At 39.0% G+C, this 22,349-nt stretch overlaps 1 protein-coding gene across 8 annotated transcripts in view; it reads right to left on the reverse strand.

Annotated features, from left to right (window-relative positions):
* GIGYF2 (GRB10 interacting GYF protein 2) overlaps window positions 1-22,349 on the reverse strand; it is a 126,600-nt gene that overhangs the window by 3,718 nt on the left and 100,533 nt on the right. For all 8 annotated transcript variants that reach the window (XR_002174011.3, XM_019923516.3, XM_019923509.3 and 5 more), the window contains 6 exons: window positions 9,499-9,621; window positions 6,587-6,799; window positions 6,249-6,451; window positions 4,932-5,086; window positions 3,240-3,424; window positions 2,305-2,452 (listed from right to left, as the gene is read on the reverse strand). Coding sequence is in view for 7 of the 8 variants with exons in the window: in XM_019923516.3 (XP_019779075.1) it covers window positions 2,305-2,452; window positions 3,240-3,424; window positions 4,932-5,086; window positions 6,249-6,451; window positions 6,587-6,799; window positions 9,499-9,621 (1,027 nt within the window). In the remaining variant the exon portion in view is untranslated. The remainder of the gene's footprint in view (window positions 1-2,304; window positions 2,453-3,239; window positions 3,425-4,931; window positions 5,087-6,248; window positions 6,452-6,586; window positions 6,800-9,498; window positions 9,622-22,349) is intronic.

Raw genomic sequence — 22,349 nt, forward strand, 5'->3', positions numbered from 1 at the left:
CTATATTAGGTTCAGAACAACAGACTCCCACTCACATAATTTCTGTAAGGTTTGGGAGACTGTTTCTATAAGGAAAGTATGACTGGTGAAAAAATGGTATTGTGTGTGTGTATTTCTCATATCCAAGTACAGGATGCTGGCTCACAATGGCACTTGGTAGCTCTAAAAACTAGAAGAAAACACAAGAGTACAATGGAGGACATGATCATTAAAATGAAGCTGGAATCTCTCTAAAGGTTTGTTTTAGAAGCAAAATTCTCTTTTGATCAACGACCACTTTCTCAATGGATACTTTGGGGTCAAATTAATGGATACTTTGGGGTCAAATTTGAAGCTGTTTTCCCATTATGTGCATGGGGAACTTGTGACTGATGGATGTTTGTTAATTTTTCTTAATCTATAAGTCAATAAGGCATATATCAATTAAAAACAATAATAAATGGATATGAGTAGGTAAGGGGCAGAAATTTATCAGATGAATTTCCAGAGGAAAGTTTAGTTGAGCAGAAATTCTCATTAAATGGTGCAAGCAAGAGCCCACCCAAGTGAGCTTCTTCAGTATTTTGTTGAACAGTTTTACTTCCCTTATATTTAATTTTTTTTTCTTCCCTTTCAAGATACATATTCCTTAAAACTCTATTCCTAGAATGACCTATGTCTCATTCCCTTGAAGGGGGATTTTAAGTCCCTTTCTTTCTTAGGTCTATAAGAGGAGATGGGGTCAGATCAGATATTTAATCCAAAAACCTTTACCTCATTTTCAGAGGAACCTTTTCCCTGAGAACCTTTTCCCCCCTCCCCCCACCAAGTACCACAGCTAAATAGCGGGGGATTCTTAGCTAGAGCTCACAACCAGAACTGAAGGAACACTCTTAAATCTACATTCACCTATCTCTGTCAAAACTGGATAAATTTTGGACTGTTCCATCCATCCTTAACATAAACTTCCAAGACATGCAGAAGAAAACAAAATTTCGCCAGATCTCTAGGTTTCCGAAGCCAGCTTGCAGAGCACCAGTTCCCGAGGGCAATCCTCAAAGCTGGGTTTCTGTTACTGATATTTTGATTTCTCCAGCGCAGGAAACCTCTGAAGTATGGATACTACCAAGGGCAGAGCAATCTACCTCTTGCTGTGCTATCAGCTCTTTCATCTCTGTATCATGCCTCCTAGTCACTTCACACTCAATCTACCCAACACTTAAACACTGCATCATTACCCCGTAAGCCTGCTCCACTTTCCAGGGCTCATCATTTTAGCAAAAGGGCAACTCTTTTCATCCGGCTGCCCACACCTTTCCATTCTCCTTGTCCATCCCCTAAATTTCTAAAATCCATCTAACTCCTCTCCATCTCCACTGCCAAAACCCTATTCCAGGCCACCAGTATCTTTCATCTGGTCTATACTGCAGCCTCCTAACTTTTCTGCCTGATTTCCCAATCTGCCACCTTGGCCAATATAACCATTCTATTCCAGACAACACAGTTTTATAATAGCCTATTCTACATTCATAAATAGAGAATAATATTAATTTCATCATTGCCTGTGAGGTTGTTAGGGCCAACTTAAGAAACACAGGTGGCCCATCAGCTTTGCCTATGCTGTTTATTATTCCAGAAACACCATTCCCTATCCTTCCTGTCTTTCAAAGCCCCAATTCAGGTGTCACCTTTTCCCCAAGGAAAAGGCTGCTCTGTATGAAGACACTGGTCCTCAATGTTAGATAAGAGTAGCCATGGGTAACACAGAAGAGTGAAAACAGGCCTGCTCTGAAACCCCAGCTGCACTGCTAAATGCTGTGTGACTCTGGGAAATGTCTTAAATCCTCTAGGCCTTGGTTTACTCATTGGTAAAGCTGGAACATCACCTCATAATGCAGGATAATTATGAGAATTGTATTATACACACAGTGAATGTCAACAAATACTGGTTCTTTTCTGTGAACATGTGACTGGATTTATGGTCTGCTTCCACACAAATCAGCATTTTAAATAACTTTTTCTGTTGTCCATTAGTATTATTTTCCAACTAAACTGCAAGTTTTTTTTAAAGAAATTCATGTTAGATATGAAAAAAGACTTTAAAACTGAAGGCACCGCACAATGTATTACTTTTCTTACTCCCTGTAGCACATGAGGCATAGCTCCTGCACTGAGATGCCCAGTAAATACTGACTACTAACTTTGAACTGGTCAAAAACATTTATTTTTTATAAGAAGTATTTCCCTTCATGAAAAACATTCCACCATGGGACTCACATATAATCTCCCACCAACACCCAGCTAAGACATTAGGCCTGTGCTCACCTAATAAACTGGGATCTGCTCGGACCATCTTCTGCTTTTTCTTCTTCTTGCCACTTTGTACAGCTTCAAAATTAGACTGTTGGTTGTTGCTCTGATTGGTCTGAAATACTGAATGGAGTGCACTGTGGTTCATCCCCCACACAGAGTCCTGTAAAACGAGATAGCACAACTGAGGTTACATGGTGGATACAGGCTTGGCCCACTCCGAGGAAATGGTTGACCTGGGTCTCACCTTACCAAGGATGAGTTTAAAAACAGAAAGCCTACCATGGATTCTGGTAATAACGAAACTAAGAACAGTCCACTGAGGCATGCTTTCCCTTCATTTAGATTCAGACATCCCACTTGAGCTCTGTCTCCACAAGGCCCGTCCTGGTAACTCCAGGTGTCCACACTGCTGTGACAGCACAGCTGTCAAAACCTCTCCAGATATACATGGACTCTGTATCATCCACTAGGAATTGACTCTTTGGTAATCCACACCTCTCACCTACTCAAAGTGGAAGGTTCCTTTGTTCTCTGGGGCCCATCAACAACGTGTGAAATGTCTGACAGGTTATAGTACTGTCAGTACTGGGTACCAGTGGATCCTGAGCAGCAGAGAGCTAACATTTGTAAGTTTTAACTATTTAAAACCAAATTTATGGTCTATGACAAGTTGGAAGTTGCAATTTGACAGAGGCACTTATATGAACCAAGAACAATGGGGCTGATATGCCTAACAGAGAATGAATGGCTATATTTGCTAATTGGGAAATTCACAAAGGTCTCTGGACACTGAATTTGAAAATATCAAGTCCACCATGTTTTAAAAGGTTCCAGTCACGTGATATACAAAAATGGGAACATTGTTCTAATTTTCATTTCTCTGGCTGCTCAACATTTCAAGACATTAACACTCACAAGGGCACTGCACTCACTCTGCTGCCTCATACCTGCTGCTGCGGCGGCGGCTGTTGCTGCTGCGGCTGCCGCTGGCTGGCTTTCTGTTTGGCGCGGCGCTCCAGGAACTGCTTGGCAAACTCCTTGGCCTCAGAGGTATCTCCTAAATAGGCCCTAATGTAATCATGGACCTCATAAGGAGATTCTACTTCTTTCAGGAAAGAAACAAATGTGGGAACTGTAATATGAGAGGAAACAAGACATAAAGAGTAACAATGAAATATCACACAGAAGAGATCAGTTTCAGTTTTTAATATATTTTAACACCCAATACAGACATTAATGATGGAGACTTGAAAGGCATGTAGCTATTATGTTAAATATTCTTCAGTCTCCTCTGGAGTAGTAGTGGGGGGGACCCACTATCACTGCAATGCCCCAAATCATGTGAAATAGCACAGAGACAAAGATACCATGCATGTTTAGTTTCACTAAACGTTATTTTGGTAGAAACTAAATCATGTTGATCGAAACAACTGTCTGTCTAAGGCTAAAGTCATCTGGGGATTCATTTCTTTTTCCCTTAAATTCAATCAGTATTTATTAAGTGTGATAATGTGGGGAGGCACCACAACAGATACTGAAGATATAGGCATAGCCTCCTTTCACTTCACTGAGATATCCTAAGTTTACAAGAAAAACGGAACATGAAGCAGTGTGGTGCAGGAGAAAAGCACAAGTATCAGAGTTAGACAGACATGGGTTTAAAACCTGATTCTGAAATTTGCTGACTGTGTGACCTTGATGAGTTACTTAACCATTCTGAGCCTCTGTTTCCTAATTTATAAAATGGGGATAACATCACCTACATTGTAAACGTATGTCATAAAATTACTGCAAAAATTAGATACCTAGGATAACACATGTTAACCCCTATAAAGTGCCTAGTACATGGTAGGTGCTTAATGGATGGTAGCCATTGCTATTTTTCACTACTCTTTTCTCTGGCTCGAGCGGACCATTGGTTATTGTTACAATGCTACAAAGGAACCCTTCAATTCCTTTACTGCTCTGTTTTTAAAAGATTCTTGGTTTTAGAAAAGACATCAGAGGTGGACTAGTTCAACAAAGCCCATGAGTTATGGGAATCCCTTCCACACCAAGCTGGAGGGTAAGGGAAAGACTCACTTCCATCTAAGGCTGATAATTCTTCTTTGTGAACAACTAACAATTAGCAAGTTTTTCTTCAAATTGAGCTGAAATCTTTTCACTTGCATACATTATGGGTCTTAGCTTTATCCTACACAAAATAAGTCTACTTGCTCTGTCACATGATTCCCACCCCTGCCCCCAAAGGCAGGAAGGGAAAAACCTCACATCACCTCAGACTTCTCTTGCCCAGGCTGACCTCTGTCCCCACTATAACAGTTACTCTCCTTTGTCCATCTGGCAATGCCCCCCATAAAATGAGCAGTATGGAACTATGACCTCTTCTTCCCTGTACATTATAAGACAGCCTAAGATAGCATCTACTTTTTGGTAACCACTGATAACCTATTTCAGCATAGTATTATAGAACTTTTCTATAATACTATTAAAGAGTCAAGTTCCTATGGTAGGTGCAGGACTTGACCTCCATCAGATTTCACCTCCTGAGTGTTGGCCCATCATCATTCCAATTTTCTAACTCTTTGTGGGTCCTGCTCTGCCATTCCACATGCTGGGTTTCCCTCCCCAATTCTTACCATCCAAGTTATTTGCCGTATTAAGGGCATGAAGCATCTGTTCACACCACTGGGTAAATCCATCTTGGGCTTTATTTACTCCCTGAAAGAGCTTCAGCAATTTTTCTTCTTCTTCTACTTTCTTATTCTGCCGGTTAGACACACCTACAGATTTACTAAAGCAAAACAATAGGGCGATATTATATTCCCAGAAACTGTTACTATATGATTATACTCTAACACCATAAATAGACAATGTCTTGGCAACACCGGATGGCTGTCCAGCAATCCAATTCTTGGCTCCAAAAATGAAAACAAACAAACAAACAACAACAAACCCGAAATAAAAAAACTGAAATACTGGGGGTGGGGGTGGGGTTACTCAATACCCCTTAAAATCTAGCCTCAGTTAATACATTCTAGTTTGTGAATACAGGGCTTCTTTTCAGAGAAATTATTAAATGTTCCCCTATGTGTCCTTCAGTAAGACTTTAAATTTTGCTAAGCCTCAGTTTCCTCATCTGTAAAATGGTACTAATACTTCTTTGGGTTATCAAAAGGAATAATGATACTATATGCAAAGGCCTAGAGCATAGTGCCTGGCAAAAATGCTCAATAAACTGACATTTAGTGTCCTATTCATAACACATTAAGCCCTCAATCAAGAAGAAATACTCTGACAACACTACCATTTATTAAGTAGTTACTATGTGCCAGGCACTTTACTAACTACTTCACATGTATTCATTTAACCTTTAGAACCATACCCATGAAGTTATTATCTTCATTTTATAGATGAGGGAACTGAGGCTCAAAGAGGTTCCCTCTTGCCCAAGGTCACACAGCTAATAAGTGGTAGTGCTGGGATTTGAGTTGATGTATTTAACATTAAAACCCATGTTCGTTCAATAAAACTGTATACTAAGGAAAGAAAGATGAATGTAAAATGTAACTAATTTATCATAAAAATAAAATGGTTTTAGTGTTTATAATACTCATAGTATAAGTAACTTAAAAATATAAATTTAGAGAAAAACGCTAAAATCTAGAGAATACCTTGGTGAAATATTCCACAGCAATAACAAAAATATTAAGTGGTTACCATGTGACAGGCAATGGACTAAGTGTCCAGCAACCAAAGGAGCTCCTAGTATAATATAGATGTGTTTCCACAGGGAAGAAAAGCAATCATCAAACTATGACCTCACATGGTAGGATACAGGTGAAAATAAGTAAAAACTGAATAACTACCTTTCTCTGGCCACCCCATATCCTACTCCTCACACGCCGCTTCCCCCAACCCACCAAAGAGCATACGTTGATCATTTTGAGCCCTACCTGAGACTGGCGTTTTTATTTTTGTTTGTTGAATTCCTGGGTCCCACCTCTTTCACTGCATCATCCCAGAATCCCATGTTGGAATTTTTAGTGTCAGCATTACTCCAGATACTACTGACTAGGTCAGATGCCCACTGGTTAGGGGGACCAGCATTTATAGAGCCCCAGACAGAATTCCCAAGGCTGGTGTGCAGGTTGGAATGCTGTTAAAGAAAAGGAGACAAATAATTACAGTTAACAATATTAAAAAGATAAAAAGGGAGTCCACAAAAGTTAGGAAAGATAACTTAACTTATAACACCAGTCCATACAGTGACTGCTTAGGAAAATGAACCCACCGGATTATTCCGGGCTCTGCTGGGTTGCTGGTGCTGCTGCTGCTGCTGCTGCTGCTGCTTCTGCATTTGCCTGGCTTCTTCCTGTTGTATCTCCAGAAGGGACTTTGCAGTACCTGCGGGTTTGCTGACATTCCCCCACCCTGAGAGTTTCTGCTGTTGCTGCTGTTGCTGCTGCTGGAGAGCTTTCATCAATTCCCTCTGCTGGCGCCTCTGCTGCAGGCACAGAAACAGAAGGCAACTCAGGATTCCGTTGTTTAAAAAAATAGTTACAAATGTCCAGTATACTAAATGGAATGTAAATACATAGCAGCTATATGAAATTAAACACCATGACAGAGTTAACTCCTCTACTGCAAATAAAGATGTAAACTGCCAGAAGTACTAACAGGAGAATAAAAAGAAATTAAGAATTACTTCTTAAAAATTAAGTAGGGCTTTTGGTTAAGCATAAAGGCAAAATATATGTTTACTTCCAAAGCCCTACCAAAATGACAGAAAAAATTTTTTTTCTAAAGCATAAACCTTAAGGACAAAGAGAATAAAATAGACTTTAAAAGCTGGAAAGCAGGCAGATAAAGACAGCCAATATAACAGACCCAGTAAGTTGAAACCTAAGTAAAGGAAGCTCAGAAACAGGCCAATTCACAGAAAAAGCTCAGGAATTAGAGGTAGGGGTATCTCACATAGAAGAAGACAGGCTGAAGGTCTGTAAAAAGCAGCACGGAGACCCTGACTACCTCCCCAACCCAAAGCAGTTAACAGCTATCCCTCTCTCCCCAGAAGAAAATTTAAACTTTCCATTTTAAAGAGGCTGAACCAGATTAGCGGATTAGTCTATAGGAAAGCTGACCCAGGACAAGAGACTACACCTACAGATACCAACAGATGGTGGGACTCCAACAGAACAGACCATTACAGAGACCACTACGGAAAAGCCCAGCAAGGTGCTGTATATACCAGAACCTCCAAACAGCTTTTCTGTGCCTTATTCCTAAATATGAATGAATAGCCCAGGATCAACAAACACTTGACAGAGCTTCTAAGATGAAAGCCAAAGACCAAATCAAACAAAATTCTGTGGAAACAGAAACAAGACAAGGGAAAATAGGAGCTAGCTTTTTAAAATGCTATCAGTAAGTAATATTTTTAGAGGTAAGGTAGTGCAGTCAGTAAAACAAGAATAAGAGGCTATAAAAAGAAACACTTAGAGTAACAACATATGGACTCAGAACTTCAAAATAAGAGAACATACATTAGAAGTTCAATAGAAGGACTGAAAGATAGGACTGAAGAAATACCCCATCAGAAAAGATAAGAGATGGAAAGCAGGAGAGAAAACCAGAATCAGTCCAGGAGGGCAACATGCAGGTGACAAGAATTCGAGAAAAACAGAGCACCTGTGCAGCAAGCCAAGCGTGCGTTCAGATCTGAACAGATCACAGGGTCCTGGAAAGGACACCTCCAGGCAAAGAATGGAACAGAATTGTCCTAGGTTTTCCCTACGTGAGAAATACGTATGGAGTGGCATTTTATACCTTTTGAAGAGTGTAGGAAGACTTAAGAGTTCAAAGAAAATTAATCAAATAAAAACACAAGGCAATTATTAACTTCTAACAGACAAAAATATGAACAAGAAAAGACCTGTGATTTCAACTCTGATGACCACTATTATTACTTGTAAGCAGAGACCAAAATTACTGGAACAATTTCTAGCCTTGAAGGGGGAAGATATATTCTGCTCTGCATTCAGCTGTTAAACTTTTAGAAAAGAGAGATGATTTCAGAGAAAGTTCAGTCTATTTTTTTATTTTAAGAGGGTGGGAAATAAGATAATTTTTTAAGGTGAAGCAACATTTTAACCTACTGGATGACATCATGCACACTACATGGTAAACTTGTACAGACAATTCCCGGGGCCTTCAGTGAACCACACCACCGAGACCAGAATGACAGCTTGCATTCGCGAACAACTTGACTGCTCTGCCTCAAATTATATCCACATAAATCACTTTCTTCAAGACTCTGCTACCTCATGCCACCTTTTGAGAGAGGCCTTCCCGGACAGCACTACCTAAAACTAGACAATCACTACTACCACCAATACTAGCCCCAACTCCCAACCCTCTCTCTATGCCTCTCCTCACTTTATTGTTCTTTCTGACACATATTGCCTCTAGAACTCCATGATTTACTTAATTTTTATTGTCCATGTCCCCTCAACCAAAGGTAAGCTTTATGAAGGCAGAGAATTTTGTCTGTTTTAGACTCAGCTATATCCCCAGACTGAAACTGTAACTGAGTAGCAACTATGTGATGGACAGATGGATGGATGGGTGGGTGAATATGGCACCTAATGGCATGCTGAGCCAAACCATTTTCCTTATTTTCTCTCTTCTATCAAGAACTGTGCTCTGCTGCCCCCTCCCCAACCCCTTTCACTCTTCTGTATCCTTCCTATCCTAATGAGGAACTGTAGGATACAGACTTACAGGCAGAGAGGCGTTATTTCTGTCATATTTTAAGTTTTTCTAGGTTAGTCAGAAAACCCAATACCCTTTAGGGAAAAAAGTATTCTACATTCTAAGCATCAAATTTATAAAAGGATATCTGCATAAAACTCACCCCCAATTTTGAAACACCCAAGTAACTTTTATTTACGAGCTATTCTCTCAAGAGCTATGGTTAAAATGTTTAAGGTAACTGAACATTTATGTATCCAATCTTAATGTTATTCCTATGAGATCCTTCATACTTGCTAGAGACCATATTACAGGATAAAGAGGTGAATAACACATATCCAATTCAGACACACAGCAGCTCTGACAATAATAGTTATCTTTAGTAGCCACTCATCCATGATGCACACTAGCTATTCACTGACTGTCTAGATCACTGTTACTTTTAAAACTTACCTCCTCTCGAAGTTGCCGTTCTCGTTCCTCTTCTAGTTTTTGGATTTCAGCCAATGATAGTGTTGCCTGGGACTGACATGCTGTCGTATTGGACTGCTGGCCCCATGTTGAAGAAGAGGGAAGCTAACAAAAAAGGAAGGCAAACGAGTTCATGAGGAAACATGTACAGGAAACAAAGGGGCAATAATGCATTAAGTACAGCCAGAACATTCATGTTTCTTTCAACTCCATTTATAACACCCAATTCAAATTTCCTTCTTCAATCCTTTTACGTACTACTCTCCCAGTCAGTCTGCTTTTACGTAATTTTTTTGTCACAAGATTATTTTAAAACAACTTAAGTACATCAATACACTTTTATTTGATCTACCATTACGAAACTGCAAATTTGTTACACCTGGCATTGACATATACACCAATATACAACCATAAAGAGAAAGAAGTAAACAAAAGAATCACTAAGTTTTTAATCCAAGGAGGTAATAAAGGACAAGATATGCTACTTTCCAATGAAAGTAGCAAGGGCAAGATTTGTGAAGGGAGAGCTGAGGTGGGCAGCTGAGGAAAGATGCCAGGCACAGTTTTCTATCAGTCTTTCATGAAAGGGAGTTAACCAGGCTGTGCCTTCTAGTAGTGAGCACTAAGCTGGTTTTAATCAATAATTCTATTTTTCCTATGCCTTAAAATTATCAGCTAAAATAAAGTGTAAATATATGAGTCCTGAATACTTTAGTGTTCTCAAAAGCTTGATTATTTCTAGGGGAATCCCTTGGCCTTTCTGGGCCAGAAGAAAGATACACTCTAATTTTGAGACATCTTAAGGCTCTTAAAAGCAAACAAAAACCAAATCTAACCAGACTTAAAATATGTTTAATAGAAACAATACATGAGCATGGATGGATCAAAACAAACAAAATGCCAAACAGTCCCAAAAAAGAATGGCTCTTCAGTAGGAATCTCTAAAACTGGAACTGATGCGATACGAGTAAAAACAGTTTAAACTGTCACTGATGTTACCAGACAGCTCTCCAAATGAGTACCCTCAACACTACCGAACATAATAGATCCTTTAACATTTTTTGCCCAATGATGGGTAGTACCGGCATTTCTCTCAAAATGCACCTGTGCTAGGGTAGGAGAGGGGTACAGGAGGCAGCTAAGAGAGAAAGATGGGGGACTAAGTAGGCAAAGTTGAGCACAAATGAACTCTTTTTCTCCACAGGAAATGACACGTTTTGGAAAGCACTATCAAGATCAAACCTGGCAACAGATCTCAAACCTGGTGGCATCACCTGGAGGACCCGTAAAAATGTAGATGCCCCAGCCCCACACTCAAGGAATCAAAAGACCCAAAGGTAAAGCCAACCAATTCGCATATTTTTGTAATTCTGATGCAGTCAGAACCAGCAACCACTGATGCTGTCGAAAATCTCAGTGGCTGTATCACCCCGCGGTACCCAGAAACCAATCGCCAGTCCTCTTCAGCAGAAACTCAGCCAGCATCAAGGACAGATTCACTGCCTCCTGAAATGGCCTATTCCTCTTTCAAGAACCTCTGAAATCCTCCTATATTTTGTGCCAAAGTATACTTCACTGTACTTTTTGCTCATGATTCATGAGTCTGCTCTCTGGAGTAATGCAGAACAAATCTAAGTCTTTTTTCACATGACAGACAAACGTCTGCAGATAGCTATCAATTTCCCTTAAATCTTATTTGTACATAAGAAATAATACCCCATCACTCCATCAACATTGCCTCAGGGCATTTTCCAGTTCAACCAACATCCTGTACTGCCCACTCAGAGAACTGAAGTTTGTCAATCACGCTTTTCATAACAACTCTTTCCCAAGTCAGAAGCAAACAGTTGGGAATTTGGTACATTTTCTGCCCGCTGAATGTCTAATTATACTTTGCTGATTTAAAAAACATTACTTTTTTTTTCCTGCCCTGACATTGCTACCTTACTTTTTCAACACTATTTTTGATAACATTTCTTTAAGAAAATCTGCTAAAACTGCAGAACAGAGTCTGCAGTACCATGACCCACTCTCTCCCAACTGCTAGCTCAGCCAGACAGAAACACTACTTCAGATGAAGGCAGCAAAGAACACAGGCCTCCCTCTCTCCCCGTTAGCTGACAGTCAGTGGGCTGCCTTCCTGGGAAGTGCACGATATCAACAATTCTCATCCTGGCTCCAGCTACCTGTTGCAAAGGCTAAGCTACGGACAAACACAGCTGAGAGGAGAGGTGGCTCCCTTCTTATGCCTAGCCCCGACTTCTGGGATGGAAACTACACAGTGCTACAGAGACTACTAGGGCCCTGGCTGCCACTTTGAAAGGCAGAGGTTCCACCCCACCAGGAGAGGCAAGCCAAGAAGACCTGAGGCTACTGCCCCTCCCCCAAGGGCTCAATTCATAAAGCAGGCGCCATTGTTCCCAGCTCCAGAGCTGTGACTCTGGGACTTCTGTCTTGAAGCAGAGGTGGGTGGAACAGATTGGAATAGAGAGAGCTGCAGACCTCTTCCCAAAGGAACTGACTTCATTTGCAACAGAGTGTGGAGAGTGAGGAGTTCAACCCTAAGGGCACTTTCAAAAACAGTGGATGTTGCAGTGAAAGGCAAGGGGTTAACTGGTAGATTCACTGGAGATACAGGCTAAACTGTACTCTGCTTCTTTGTCTCAGAGAACCAAGCTAGAAGGAGTCTGCCTAGGGTCAGAACAAATCTCAAATATAAACCTCAGGAAGTACCTCTTCAAAAGAGCTTGAGTTTGATTGGATCAGGCTTTTGGAACATTTTATGCCCAAGGGTTCTTCTGAGAAGAGAATAATCCAGTTAGCAACTAGTGGAGTTTAACAGCCTAAATGTGGAACAAGACAGTCAAGGAGAGCCCAGCCCAAACCACTGTCAGCCCAGAGTGACTGTGAGCATACCCAATGCTGCATCCCCAGAGAAGCCCCAGCAGAGGCTTCACACTATTGGGGGAGAGGCGGGGAAGTTCACTAAATTAATCTAGCTAGCCACAAAACAAATAATAATAATGAGTGGGGGTGGAGGGAGGACCAGAACCCAGAACTGCTACAGTGCATTAGCAAGAAAGTATATCTATATACCAGGAAAAAAGCTGGCAATAGAAACTGCCTGTGATAGTGAACGATCAGATGTCAGATTTAACAAAGACATCAAAGTCTTATAAATATGTTCAGAGAAGGAAACCATGATTAAAGGAGTAAAAGTAGACATGTTAACAATATCACATCAAATAAACAATATCAATAAAGATACAGAGGGCTTCCCTGGTGGCGCAGTGGTTGAGAGTCCGCCTGCTGATGCAGGGGACACGGGTTCGTGCCCCGGTCCGGGAAGATCCCACATGCCGCGGAGCGGCTGGGCCCGTGAGCCGTGGCTGCTGAGCCTGCACGTCCGGAGCCTGTGCTCCGCAATGGGATAGGCCACAACAGTGAGAGACCCGTGTACCGCAAAAAAAAAAAATAATAATAATAATAATAAAGATACAGAGACTATTTTTTAAATAATCTATGAGATTAGAAATGAATTACAGGGGAAAAAACGTAAAAAACACAAACACAGAGAGGCTAAACGATACATTACTAAATAACCAAGAGATCACTGAAGAAATCAAAGAGGAAATCAAAAAATACCTAGAGACAAATTACAACAAAAACACGATGATCCAAAACCTATGGGATGCAGCAAAAGCAGTTCTAAGAGGGAAGTTTGTAGCAATACAAGCTTACCTCAAGAAACAAGAAAAATCTCAAATAAACAATCTAACCTTACACCTAAAGGAACTAGAGAAAGAAGAGCAAACAAAACCCAAAGTTAGCAGAAGGAAAGATATCATAAAGTTCAGAGCAGAAATAAATGAAACAGAAACAAAGAAAACAATAGCAAAGATCAATAAAACTAAAAGCTGGTTCTTTTGAGAAGATAAACAAAATTGATAAACCATTAGCCAAACTCATCAAGAAAAAGAGGGAGAGGACTCAAATCAATAAAATTAGAAATGAAAAAGGAGAAGTTACAACAGACACCATAGAAATACAAAGCATCCTAAGAGACTACTACAAGCAACTCTATGCCAATAAAATGGACAACCTGGAAGAAATGGACAAATTCTTAGAAAGGTATAAGCTTCCCAGACTGAACCAGGAAGAAACAGAAAATATGAACAGACCAATCACAAGTAAGGAAATTGAAACTCTGATTAAAAATCTTCTGACAGGGCTTCCCTGGTGACTCAGTGGTTAAGAATCTGTCTGCCAGTGCAGAGGACACGGGTTCGAGCCCTGGTCTGGGAAGATCCCACATGCCGCGGAGCAACTAAGCCTGTGCGCCACAACTACTGAAGCCTGCACGCCTAGAGCCCGTGCTCCACAACAAGAGAAGCCATTGCAATGAGAAGCCCGCACACCGCAACGGAGAGTAGCCCCCGCTCGCCACAAGTAGAGAAAGCCCGGGCGCAGCAACGAAGACCCAACACAGCCAAAAATAAATAAATAAAAATAAATTTATTTAAAAAAAAAAAATCTTCCAACAAACAAAAGTCCAGGACTGGATGAGTTCACAGGTGAATTCTATCAAACATTTAGAGAAGAGCTAACACCCGTCCTTCTCAAACTCTTCCAAAAAATTGCGGAGGAAGGAACACTCCCAAACTCATTCTATGAGGCCACCCTGATACCAAAGCCAGACAAAGATATTACAAAAAAAGAAAATCACAGACCAATATCACTCATGAATATACATGCAAAAATGCTCAACAAAATACTAGCAAACAGAATCCAACAACACATTAAAAGGATCATACACCATGATCAAGTGGGATTTATCCCAGAGATGCAAGGATTCTTCAATATATGCAAATCAATCAATGTGATACACCATATTAACAAACTGAAGAATAAAAACCCTATGATCATCTCAATAGATGCAGAAAACGCTTTTGACAAAATTCAACACCCACTTACGATAAAAACTCTCCAGAAAGTGGGCAGAGAGGGAACCTACCTCAACATAATAAAGAACATATACAACAAACCCACAGCAAGCATCATTCTCAACGGTGAAAAACTGAAAGCATTTCCTCTAAGATCAGAAACAAGACAAGGATGTCTACTCCCACCACTATTATTCAACATAGTTTTGGAAGTCTTAGCCATGGCAATCAGAGAATAAAAAGAAATAAAAAGAATCCAAATCAGAAAAGAAGAAGTAAAACTGTCACTGTTTGTAGATGACATGATGCTATACATAGAGAATCCTAAAGATGTTACCAGAAAACTACTAGAGCTAATCAATGAATTTGGTAGACTAGCAGGATACAAAATTAATGCACAGAAATCTGTTGTATTCCTATATACTAATGACGAAAAATCTGAAAGAGAAATTAAGGAAACACTCCCATTTACCATTGCAACAAAAAGAATAAAATACCCAGGAATAAACCTACCTAGGGAGACAAAAGACCTGTATGCAGAAAACTATAAGACACTGATGAAAGAAATTAAAGATGACACAAACAGATGGAGAGATACACCATGTTCTTGGATTGGAAGAATCAATATTGTGAAAATGACTAACTACCCAAAGCAATCTATAGATCCAGTGCAATCCCTATCAAACTACCAATGGCATTTTTTACAGAACTAGAACAAAAAAAATCTTAAAATTTGTATGGAGACACAGAAGACCCCAAATAGCCAAAGCAGTCTTGAGGGGAAAAAAATGATGCTGGAGGAATCAGACTCCCTGACTTCAGACTATACTACAAGGCTACAGTAATCAAGACAATATGGTACTGCCACAAAAACAGAAATATAGATCAATGGAACAGAATAGAAAGCCCAGAGATAAACCCACGCACCTGTGGTGAACTAACCTATGACAAAGGAAGCAAGGATATACAATGGAGAAAAGACAGCCTCTTCAATAAGTGGTGCTGGGAAAACTGGACAGCTACTTGTAAAAGAATGAAATTAGAACACTCCCTAACACCATACACAAAAATAAACTCAAAATGGATTAGAGACCTAAATGTAAGACCGGACAGTATAAAACTCTTATTAGAGGAAAACACAGGAGGAACACTCTTTGACATAAATCACAGCAAGATCTTTTTTGATCCACCTCCGAGAGTAATGCAAATAAAAACAAAAATAAACAAATGGGACCTAATGAAACTTAAAAGCTTTTGCAAAGCAAAGGAAACAAGACAAAAAGACAACCCTCAGAATGGGAGAAAATATTTGCAAACGAATCAATGGACAAAGGATTAATGTCCAAAATATATAAACAGCTCATGCAGCTCAATATTAAAAAAACAAACAGCCCAATCCAAAAATGGGCAGAAGACCTAAATAAACATTTCTCCAAAGAAGACATACAGATGGCCAAGAAGCACATGAAAAGCTGCTCAACATCGCTAATTATTAGAGAAATGCAAATCAAAACTACAATGAGGTATCACCTCACACCAGTTAGAATGCGCATCATCAGAAAATCTACAAACAACAAATGCTGGAGAGGGTGTGGAGAAAAGGGAACCCTCTTGCACTGTTGATGGGAATGTAAATTGATACAGCCACTATGGAGAACGGTATGGAGGTTCCTTAAAAAATGAAAAATAGAATTACCATATGACCCAGCAATCCCACTACTGGGCATATACCCTGAGAAAACCATAATTCAAAAAGACACATGCACCCCAATGTTTACTGCAGCACTATTTACAATAGCCAGGTCATGGAAGCAACCTAAATGCCCATCGACAGACGAATGGATAAAGAAGATGGGGTACATATATACAATGGAATATTATTCAGCCATAAAAAGGAACGATACTGGGTCACTTGTAGAGATGTGGATGAATCTAGAGACTGTCATACAGAGTGAAGTAAGTCAGAAAGAGAAAAACAGATATTATATATTAACACATATATGTGGAACCTAGAATGGTACAGATGAACCGATCTGCAGGGTTGAAATTGAGACACAGATGTAGAGAACAAATGTATAGACACCAAGGGGGGGTACGCGGCAGGAGGGTGGGGTGGTGGTGTGATGAATTGGGAGATTGGGATTGACATATATACACTAATATGTATAAAATAGATAACTAGGGCTTCCCTGGTGGCGCAGTAGTTGAGAGTCCGCCTGCCGATGCAGGGGACACGGGTTCGTGCCCCGGTCCAGGAGGATCCCACATGACGCGGAGCGGCTGGGCCCGTGAGCCATGGCCGCTGAGCCCGCGCTCCGCAACGGGAGAGGCCACAACAGAGAGGCCCGCGTACCACATAAAAAAAAAAAAAGAACCAAAAGGAAATTCTGGAGTTCAAAAACGTAATAACTGAAATGAAAAATCACTGCAGGAGCTCAAAAGTATATCTGAACTGGCAAAAGAATTTAGTGAACTTGAAGAGAGAGCAACAGAGATTATGCAATCCAAAGAACAGAGAAAAAAAGAATAAAGAAAAATGGAGAGCCTTAGAGAAATGTGAGATACCACTGAGTGCACCAACATGTGCATAATGCAAGTATCAGAAGAAGAGGAAAGAGGAGCAGAAAAATTGTGACCTAAATCTCAAATTTATAGAAAAAACATTAATCTACATATCCAAGAAGCTGAACAAACTCCCAATAGGATAAACCCAAAGAGATCCACAAATAGACATTATCATGGTAAAAACGCTGAAAGCCAAAAACAAGGAGAAAATCTTGAAAGCAGCAATAAGGAGGAAAAACAAATTATCACTTACTAGGGAATCCCAATAAAATCAACATCTGACTTCTCATCAGAAACAATGAAGGCCAGAAGGCAGTGGGATAAGATATTCAAAGTCTTCAAATGAACAAAAACTGTCAACCAAGATTTCTATATTCAGTAAAGCTACTTTTCAAAAATGAAGGAGAAATAAAGACATTCCCAGATAAAATTAGAAAATTTGTTGCCAGCAGACTCACCTTACAAGAAATACTAAAGGAAGTTCTTCAGGCTAAAAGCAAGTGACCCTAGAAAATAGTCTGAATCCGCATGAGAAAGCGAAGAGCACCAATAAAATTAATTATATAATTATAAAAAACAGTAGTACATGTACATTTCTTCCTTTTTTAACTGATTTTAAAAGCAACCGCATAAAACAATGTATATATATATATTGTTGGACCTATAACATACAAAAATCTAATATGTCAAAAATGGCACAAAGGAGTTAAGTGAAAACAAAGCTGTAGTAAGCTAATGACTCCATATGGTAACTTGAATCCACAGGTACAATTTAAGAGAAGCAGAAATGATAAATAAGGTTATATAACGAAAGCTATACATACATACTTGCTTCCCTTCTCTCAGCGTCTTTAAGAGACAATATAAAGGAATAAATATAACATTTTATCATTGCATTTGTAACATTTACAAGATGTGATACAACAAAAATACTACAAAAAGGAGAAAAAAGGAACAGAGCTTTAAGAGAGTAGCATATCTGTGTCAAACTGGAAAATACAGTGATGAAAATCATTAAGGATATTAAAATGCTACATTAGAAAATAATTTACTTAACGCAAAAAGAAGCAGTAAAAGAAGAACAGAGAAACAGAAAGGATGTAAAAAACAGAAAGTTAAATGGCAGATATAAATCCAACTATATCAATAATATCATTAAATGTGAATAGGTTAAAGAATCCAATAAAAAGGCAGAGATTATCAGACTGGATAAGAAAATAAGATTGAACTATACTGTCTAAAAAAGACGTAATTTATATTCAAAGGTATAAACAGATCAAAAGTAAAAGAATAAACAAAGATTTATCAGGCAAACAGCAACCAGAAGAGAGCTGGAATCACTATACCATTATCAGACAAAACATACTTTAAAACGAAAAAAATGTTAATAGAGATAAAGAGGAACATTTTATGATAATAAAAGGGTCAATCCAGCAGGAACATATATAACAATTATAAACATATATGCACCTAACAAGAGAGCACCAAAATACATGAAGCAAGAAATGGCAGAAATAGAAGGAGATATACAATTCAACAGTAATACTTCGAGACTTCAATACTCCACGTTCAGTAAGAGGCAAAACAACTACAAGATCAATGAGGAACTAGAAGACTTGAACAACGCTATAAACTGACTAGACCTAGTAAACATCTATTGAACACTCCACTCAACAAGAGTAGACTATACGTTCTTCTCAAGTGAACATGGAACATTCTTCAGGATAGACCTAAAGAAGGTAAAACTTTATGCCAGAAATAAAACTTTATTCTAAGACATAAAACTAAACTTCAATAATTCATTTAAAAGAATAGAAATATACAAAGTATGTTCTCTGATCACAATGGAACAAAATCAGAAATGAGTAAGAAACAAACTTTGGAAACTCTCAAATAAGTGAAACTAAAACACTCCTAAATAACCAATGGATTAATGGAAGAAATCAAAACTTATGGGTAGCAGCTAAAGCAATTTATAACTGCAAATGCCTAATTGAGAAAGAAGAAAGATATCAAATGAATAAAAAACTAACCTTCTACCCTGAGATACTAGAGAAAAAGAGCAAACTAAACTTACAGCAAGCAGAAGGCAAGAAATAATAAAGATGAAAGAAGAAATTAATGAACTAGATAAGAGAAAAATCAATGAAACCAAAAACCAGTTCTCTAAAAATATCAACAAAACCGACTTAACCTGATTGTCCATGAGGAAAAAACCCCAACAGACTCAAATTACTACAATCAGAAATAAAAGAAGCACATCACTACTGATCTTACAGGAACAAAAAGAAATACAAAGGAATACTATGAACAAGTGCTTGCCAATCAATTAGATAATCTAGATGAAAAAGACAGATTTCTATAAAGATATAAACTAACCAAAACTAACTCAAGAAGAAACAGATGATCCAAATAGACCTATTAGAAGTAAAGACATGGAATTAGTAATCAAAAAACTATCCACAAATAAAAGCCCAAGCACAAATGGTTTCATCACCACTGAACTCTACCAAGCATTTAAAGAATTAATACAAATTCTTCACAAACCCTTCCAAAAAATTGGAGGGAACATTTCCTGACTCATTCTTCAAGGCCAGCATTACCCTGACACCAAAACCAAAGAAATCACAAGGGGAAAACAAACACACACTACAGACAAATACCTCTTATGAACATGGACATAAAAATCCTCAACTCCTTCAGCCTAACGAAGGGCATCTACAAAAAACACACAGCTAACATTAAATTTAATGGTGAGAGACTGGATGTGTTCCCCCACATCAACCCAAGATCGGAAATAAGACAAGAACATTCACACTTGCCATTTCTATTAAACACTGTACTGGGGTTCTAGCCAGGGCAATCAGGCAAGAAAAAGAAATAAAAGACTGGGGGAAAAAGTAGTAAAACTACCTCTATTTGCAGATAACATGATCTTGTGTACAGAAAATCCTAATGAATCCACTAAGACACTATTAATTAACCAGTCCAGCAAGATTTCAGAATACAAGCTCAATATACAAAAATCAACTGTACATCTATACACTTGCAAAGAACAATCTGAAAATGAAATTTTGAAAATTCCATTTATAATACCATCAGAAAGGCAAAATACTTAAGAATAAATTTAACAAAAGAAGTAGAAAAGTTATACTCTAAAAACTATAAAATACTGAAAAGAAATTCAAGAAGATCTAAATAAATATAAAAACATCCCATGTTTATGGATTAGAAGACTTAATATTGTTAAGATGTCAAAACTCCCCAAACTGATCTTACAGAGTTAATGCAATCCCTATCAGAATCCCAGTTGGCTTCTTTGTGAAAACTGACAAACTCATTCTAAAATTCATATGGAATTGAAACACAGGAGAGCCAAAACAATATGGAAAAAAAAGAACAAATCTGGAGGACTCACACTGATTTCAAACTTAACTACAAAGCAATAGTAATGTCAAAGCAGTGTGTTACTAGCATAGCGATCACACAGATCACCTGACTAGAATTCAGAGTGCAGAAATGAACCCACATGCCTAATTTTTAAGACGAGCACCACAGCCATTCAGTGGACAAAGAACAGTTTTTTCAACAAATGGTGCTAGGACAACCAGATAAATCACATGCAAAAGAATGAAGTCAAACCCTTACCTCACATAATTTACAAAAATTAACTCAAAATGGATCAAAGAGCTAAAACTACAAAGTCTTAGAAGAAAACATGGGATTCTGTAAACTTTATGACCTCAGATTTAGCAATTCTTAGATATGACAACAAAAGCACAAGCAACAACAACAAAAGTAAGTAATTTGGACTTCATCAAAATTTAAAACTTTTGGGCTTCCCTGGTGGCGCAGTGGTTGAGAGTCCGCCTGCTGATGCAGGGGACACGGGTTCGTGCCCAGGTCCAGGAAGATCCCACATGCCGCAGAGCGGCTGGGCCCGTGAGCCATGGCCACTGAGCCTGCGCGTCCGGAGCCTGTGCTCCGCAACGGGAGAGGCTACAACAGTGAGAGGCCCGCGTACAGAAAAAAAAAAAAAAAATTTAAAACTTTTGTGCATCAAAGGACACTATAGATATGGAGGTGAAAAAAAACAAATAATAGAAAGTATTTTTAAATCATTTGATACAGAACTTAAATATTGAACATATAAAGAACCCTTAAAAAACTCAGTAAGAAAAAGACAACCCAGTTTAAAAATAGGCAAAGGAGGGCTTCCCTGGTGGCGCAGTGGTTAAGAATCCGCCTGCCAATGCAGCAGGGGACAAGGGTTCAAGCCCTGGTCCGGGAAGTTCCCACATGCCGCGGAGCAACTAAGCCCGTGCGCTGCAACTACTGAGCCTGCGCTCTAGAGCCCGTGAGCCACAACTACGGAAGCCCGTGTGCCTAGAGCCCGTGCTCCTCACAAGAGAAGCCAATGCAATGAGAAGCCCACTCACTGCAACGAAGAGTAGCCCCCGCTCACCCCAACTACAGAAAGCATGCACGCAGCAAGGAAGACCCAACGCAGCCAAAAATAAGTAAATAAAATTAATTAATTAATTTAAAAAAATAGGCAAAGGATTTAAATAGACATTTCTTCAAAGAAGATATACAAATGGTCGATAAATACATAAAAACATGCTCAACATCACAAGTCACCAGGGAAATGCAAACCAAAATCACAAGTTCTCACTTGACACCTACTAGGATGGCTATAATCAAAAAGTCACATAATATGGGTTGATGAGGATGTGGAGAAACTTGAACCCTCATACACTCAACGTAAAATGGTGCAGCCACTTTGGAAAACAGTCTGGCAGTTCCTCAAACCAGTAAACACACTGTTATTATATGACCCAGGAATTACACTTCTAAATATATATATATATATGTGTGTGTGTGTGTGTGTATATATATCCACATAAAACTTGTACATGAATACTTAAGGCAGCAGTAGTCATAAAAGCCAAAAGGTAGAAACAGCTCAAATGTCCATCAACTGATGAATGAATACACAGAATCTGGCATATCCACATAATGGAATATTATTCAACTATAAAAAAGGGGGAAAAGTACTGATATATGTTACAAGAACCTTAAAACATTATGCTAAATGAAAGAAGCCAGTCACAAAAGACCACATATTATATGATTCCATTGATCTGAAATGTCTAGAAATAGGCAAGACAGAATAAAGACAGAAAGTAGATTAGGGGTTACTTAGCCCTAAGTTAGGGGAAAATAGGGGCTGGGGTGTGACAGTTAGAGGGTTTGGGGGGTGGTAATGAAAATGTTCTAAAATCTATTGTGTTGATGGTTGCACCTATCTATAAATATGCTAAA

This window comes from Tursiops truncatus, chromosome 7 (genome assembly GCF_011762595.2).
Source record: "Tursiops truncatus isolate mTurTru1 chromosome 7, mTurTru1.mat.Y, whole genome shotgun sequence".
Classification (NCBI taxonomy): Eukaryota; Metazoa; Chordata; class Mammalia; order Artiodactyla; family Delphinidae; genus Tursiops; species Tursiops truncatus.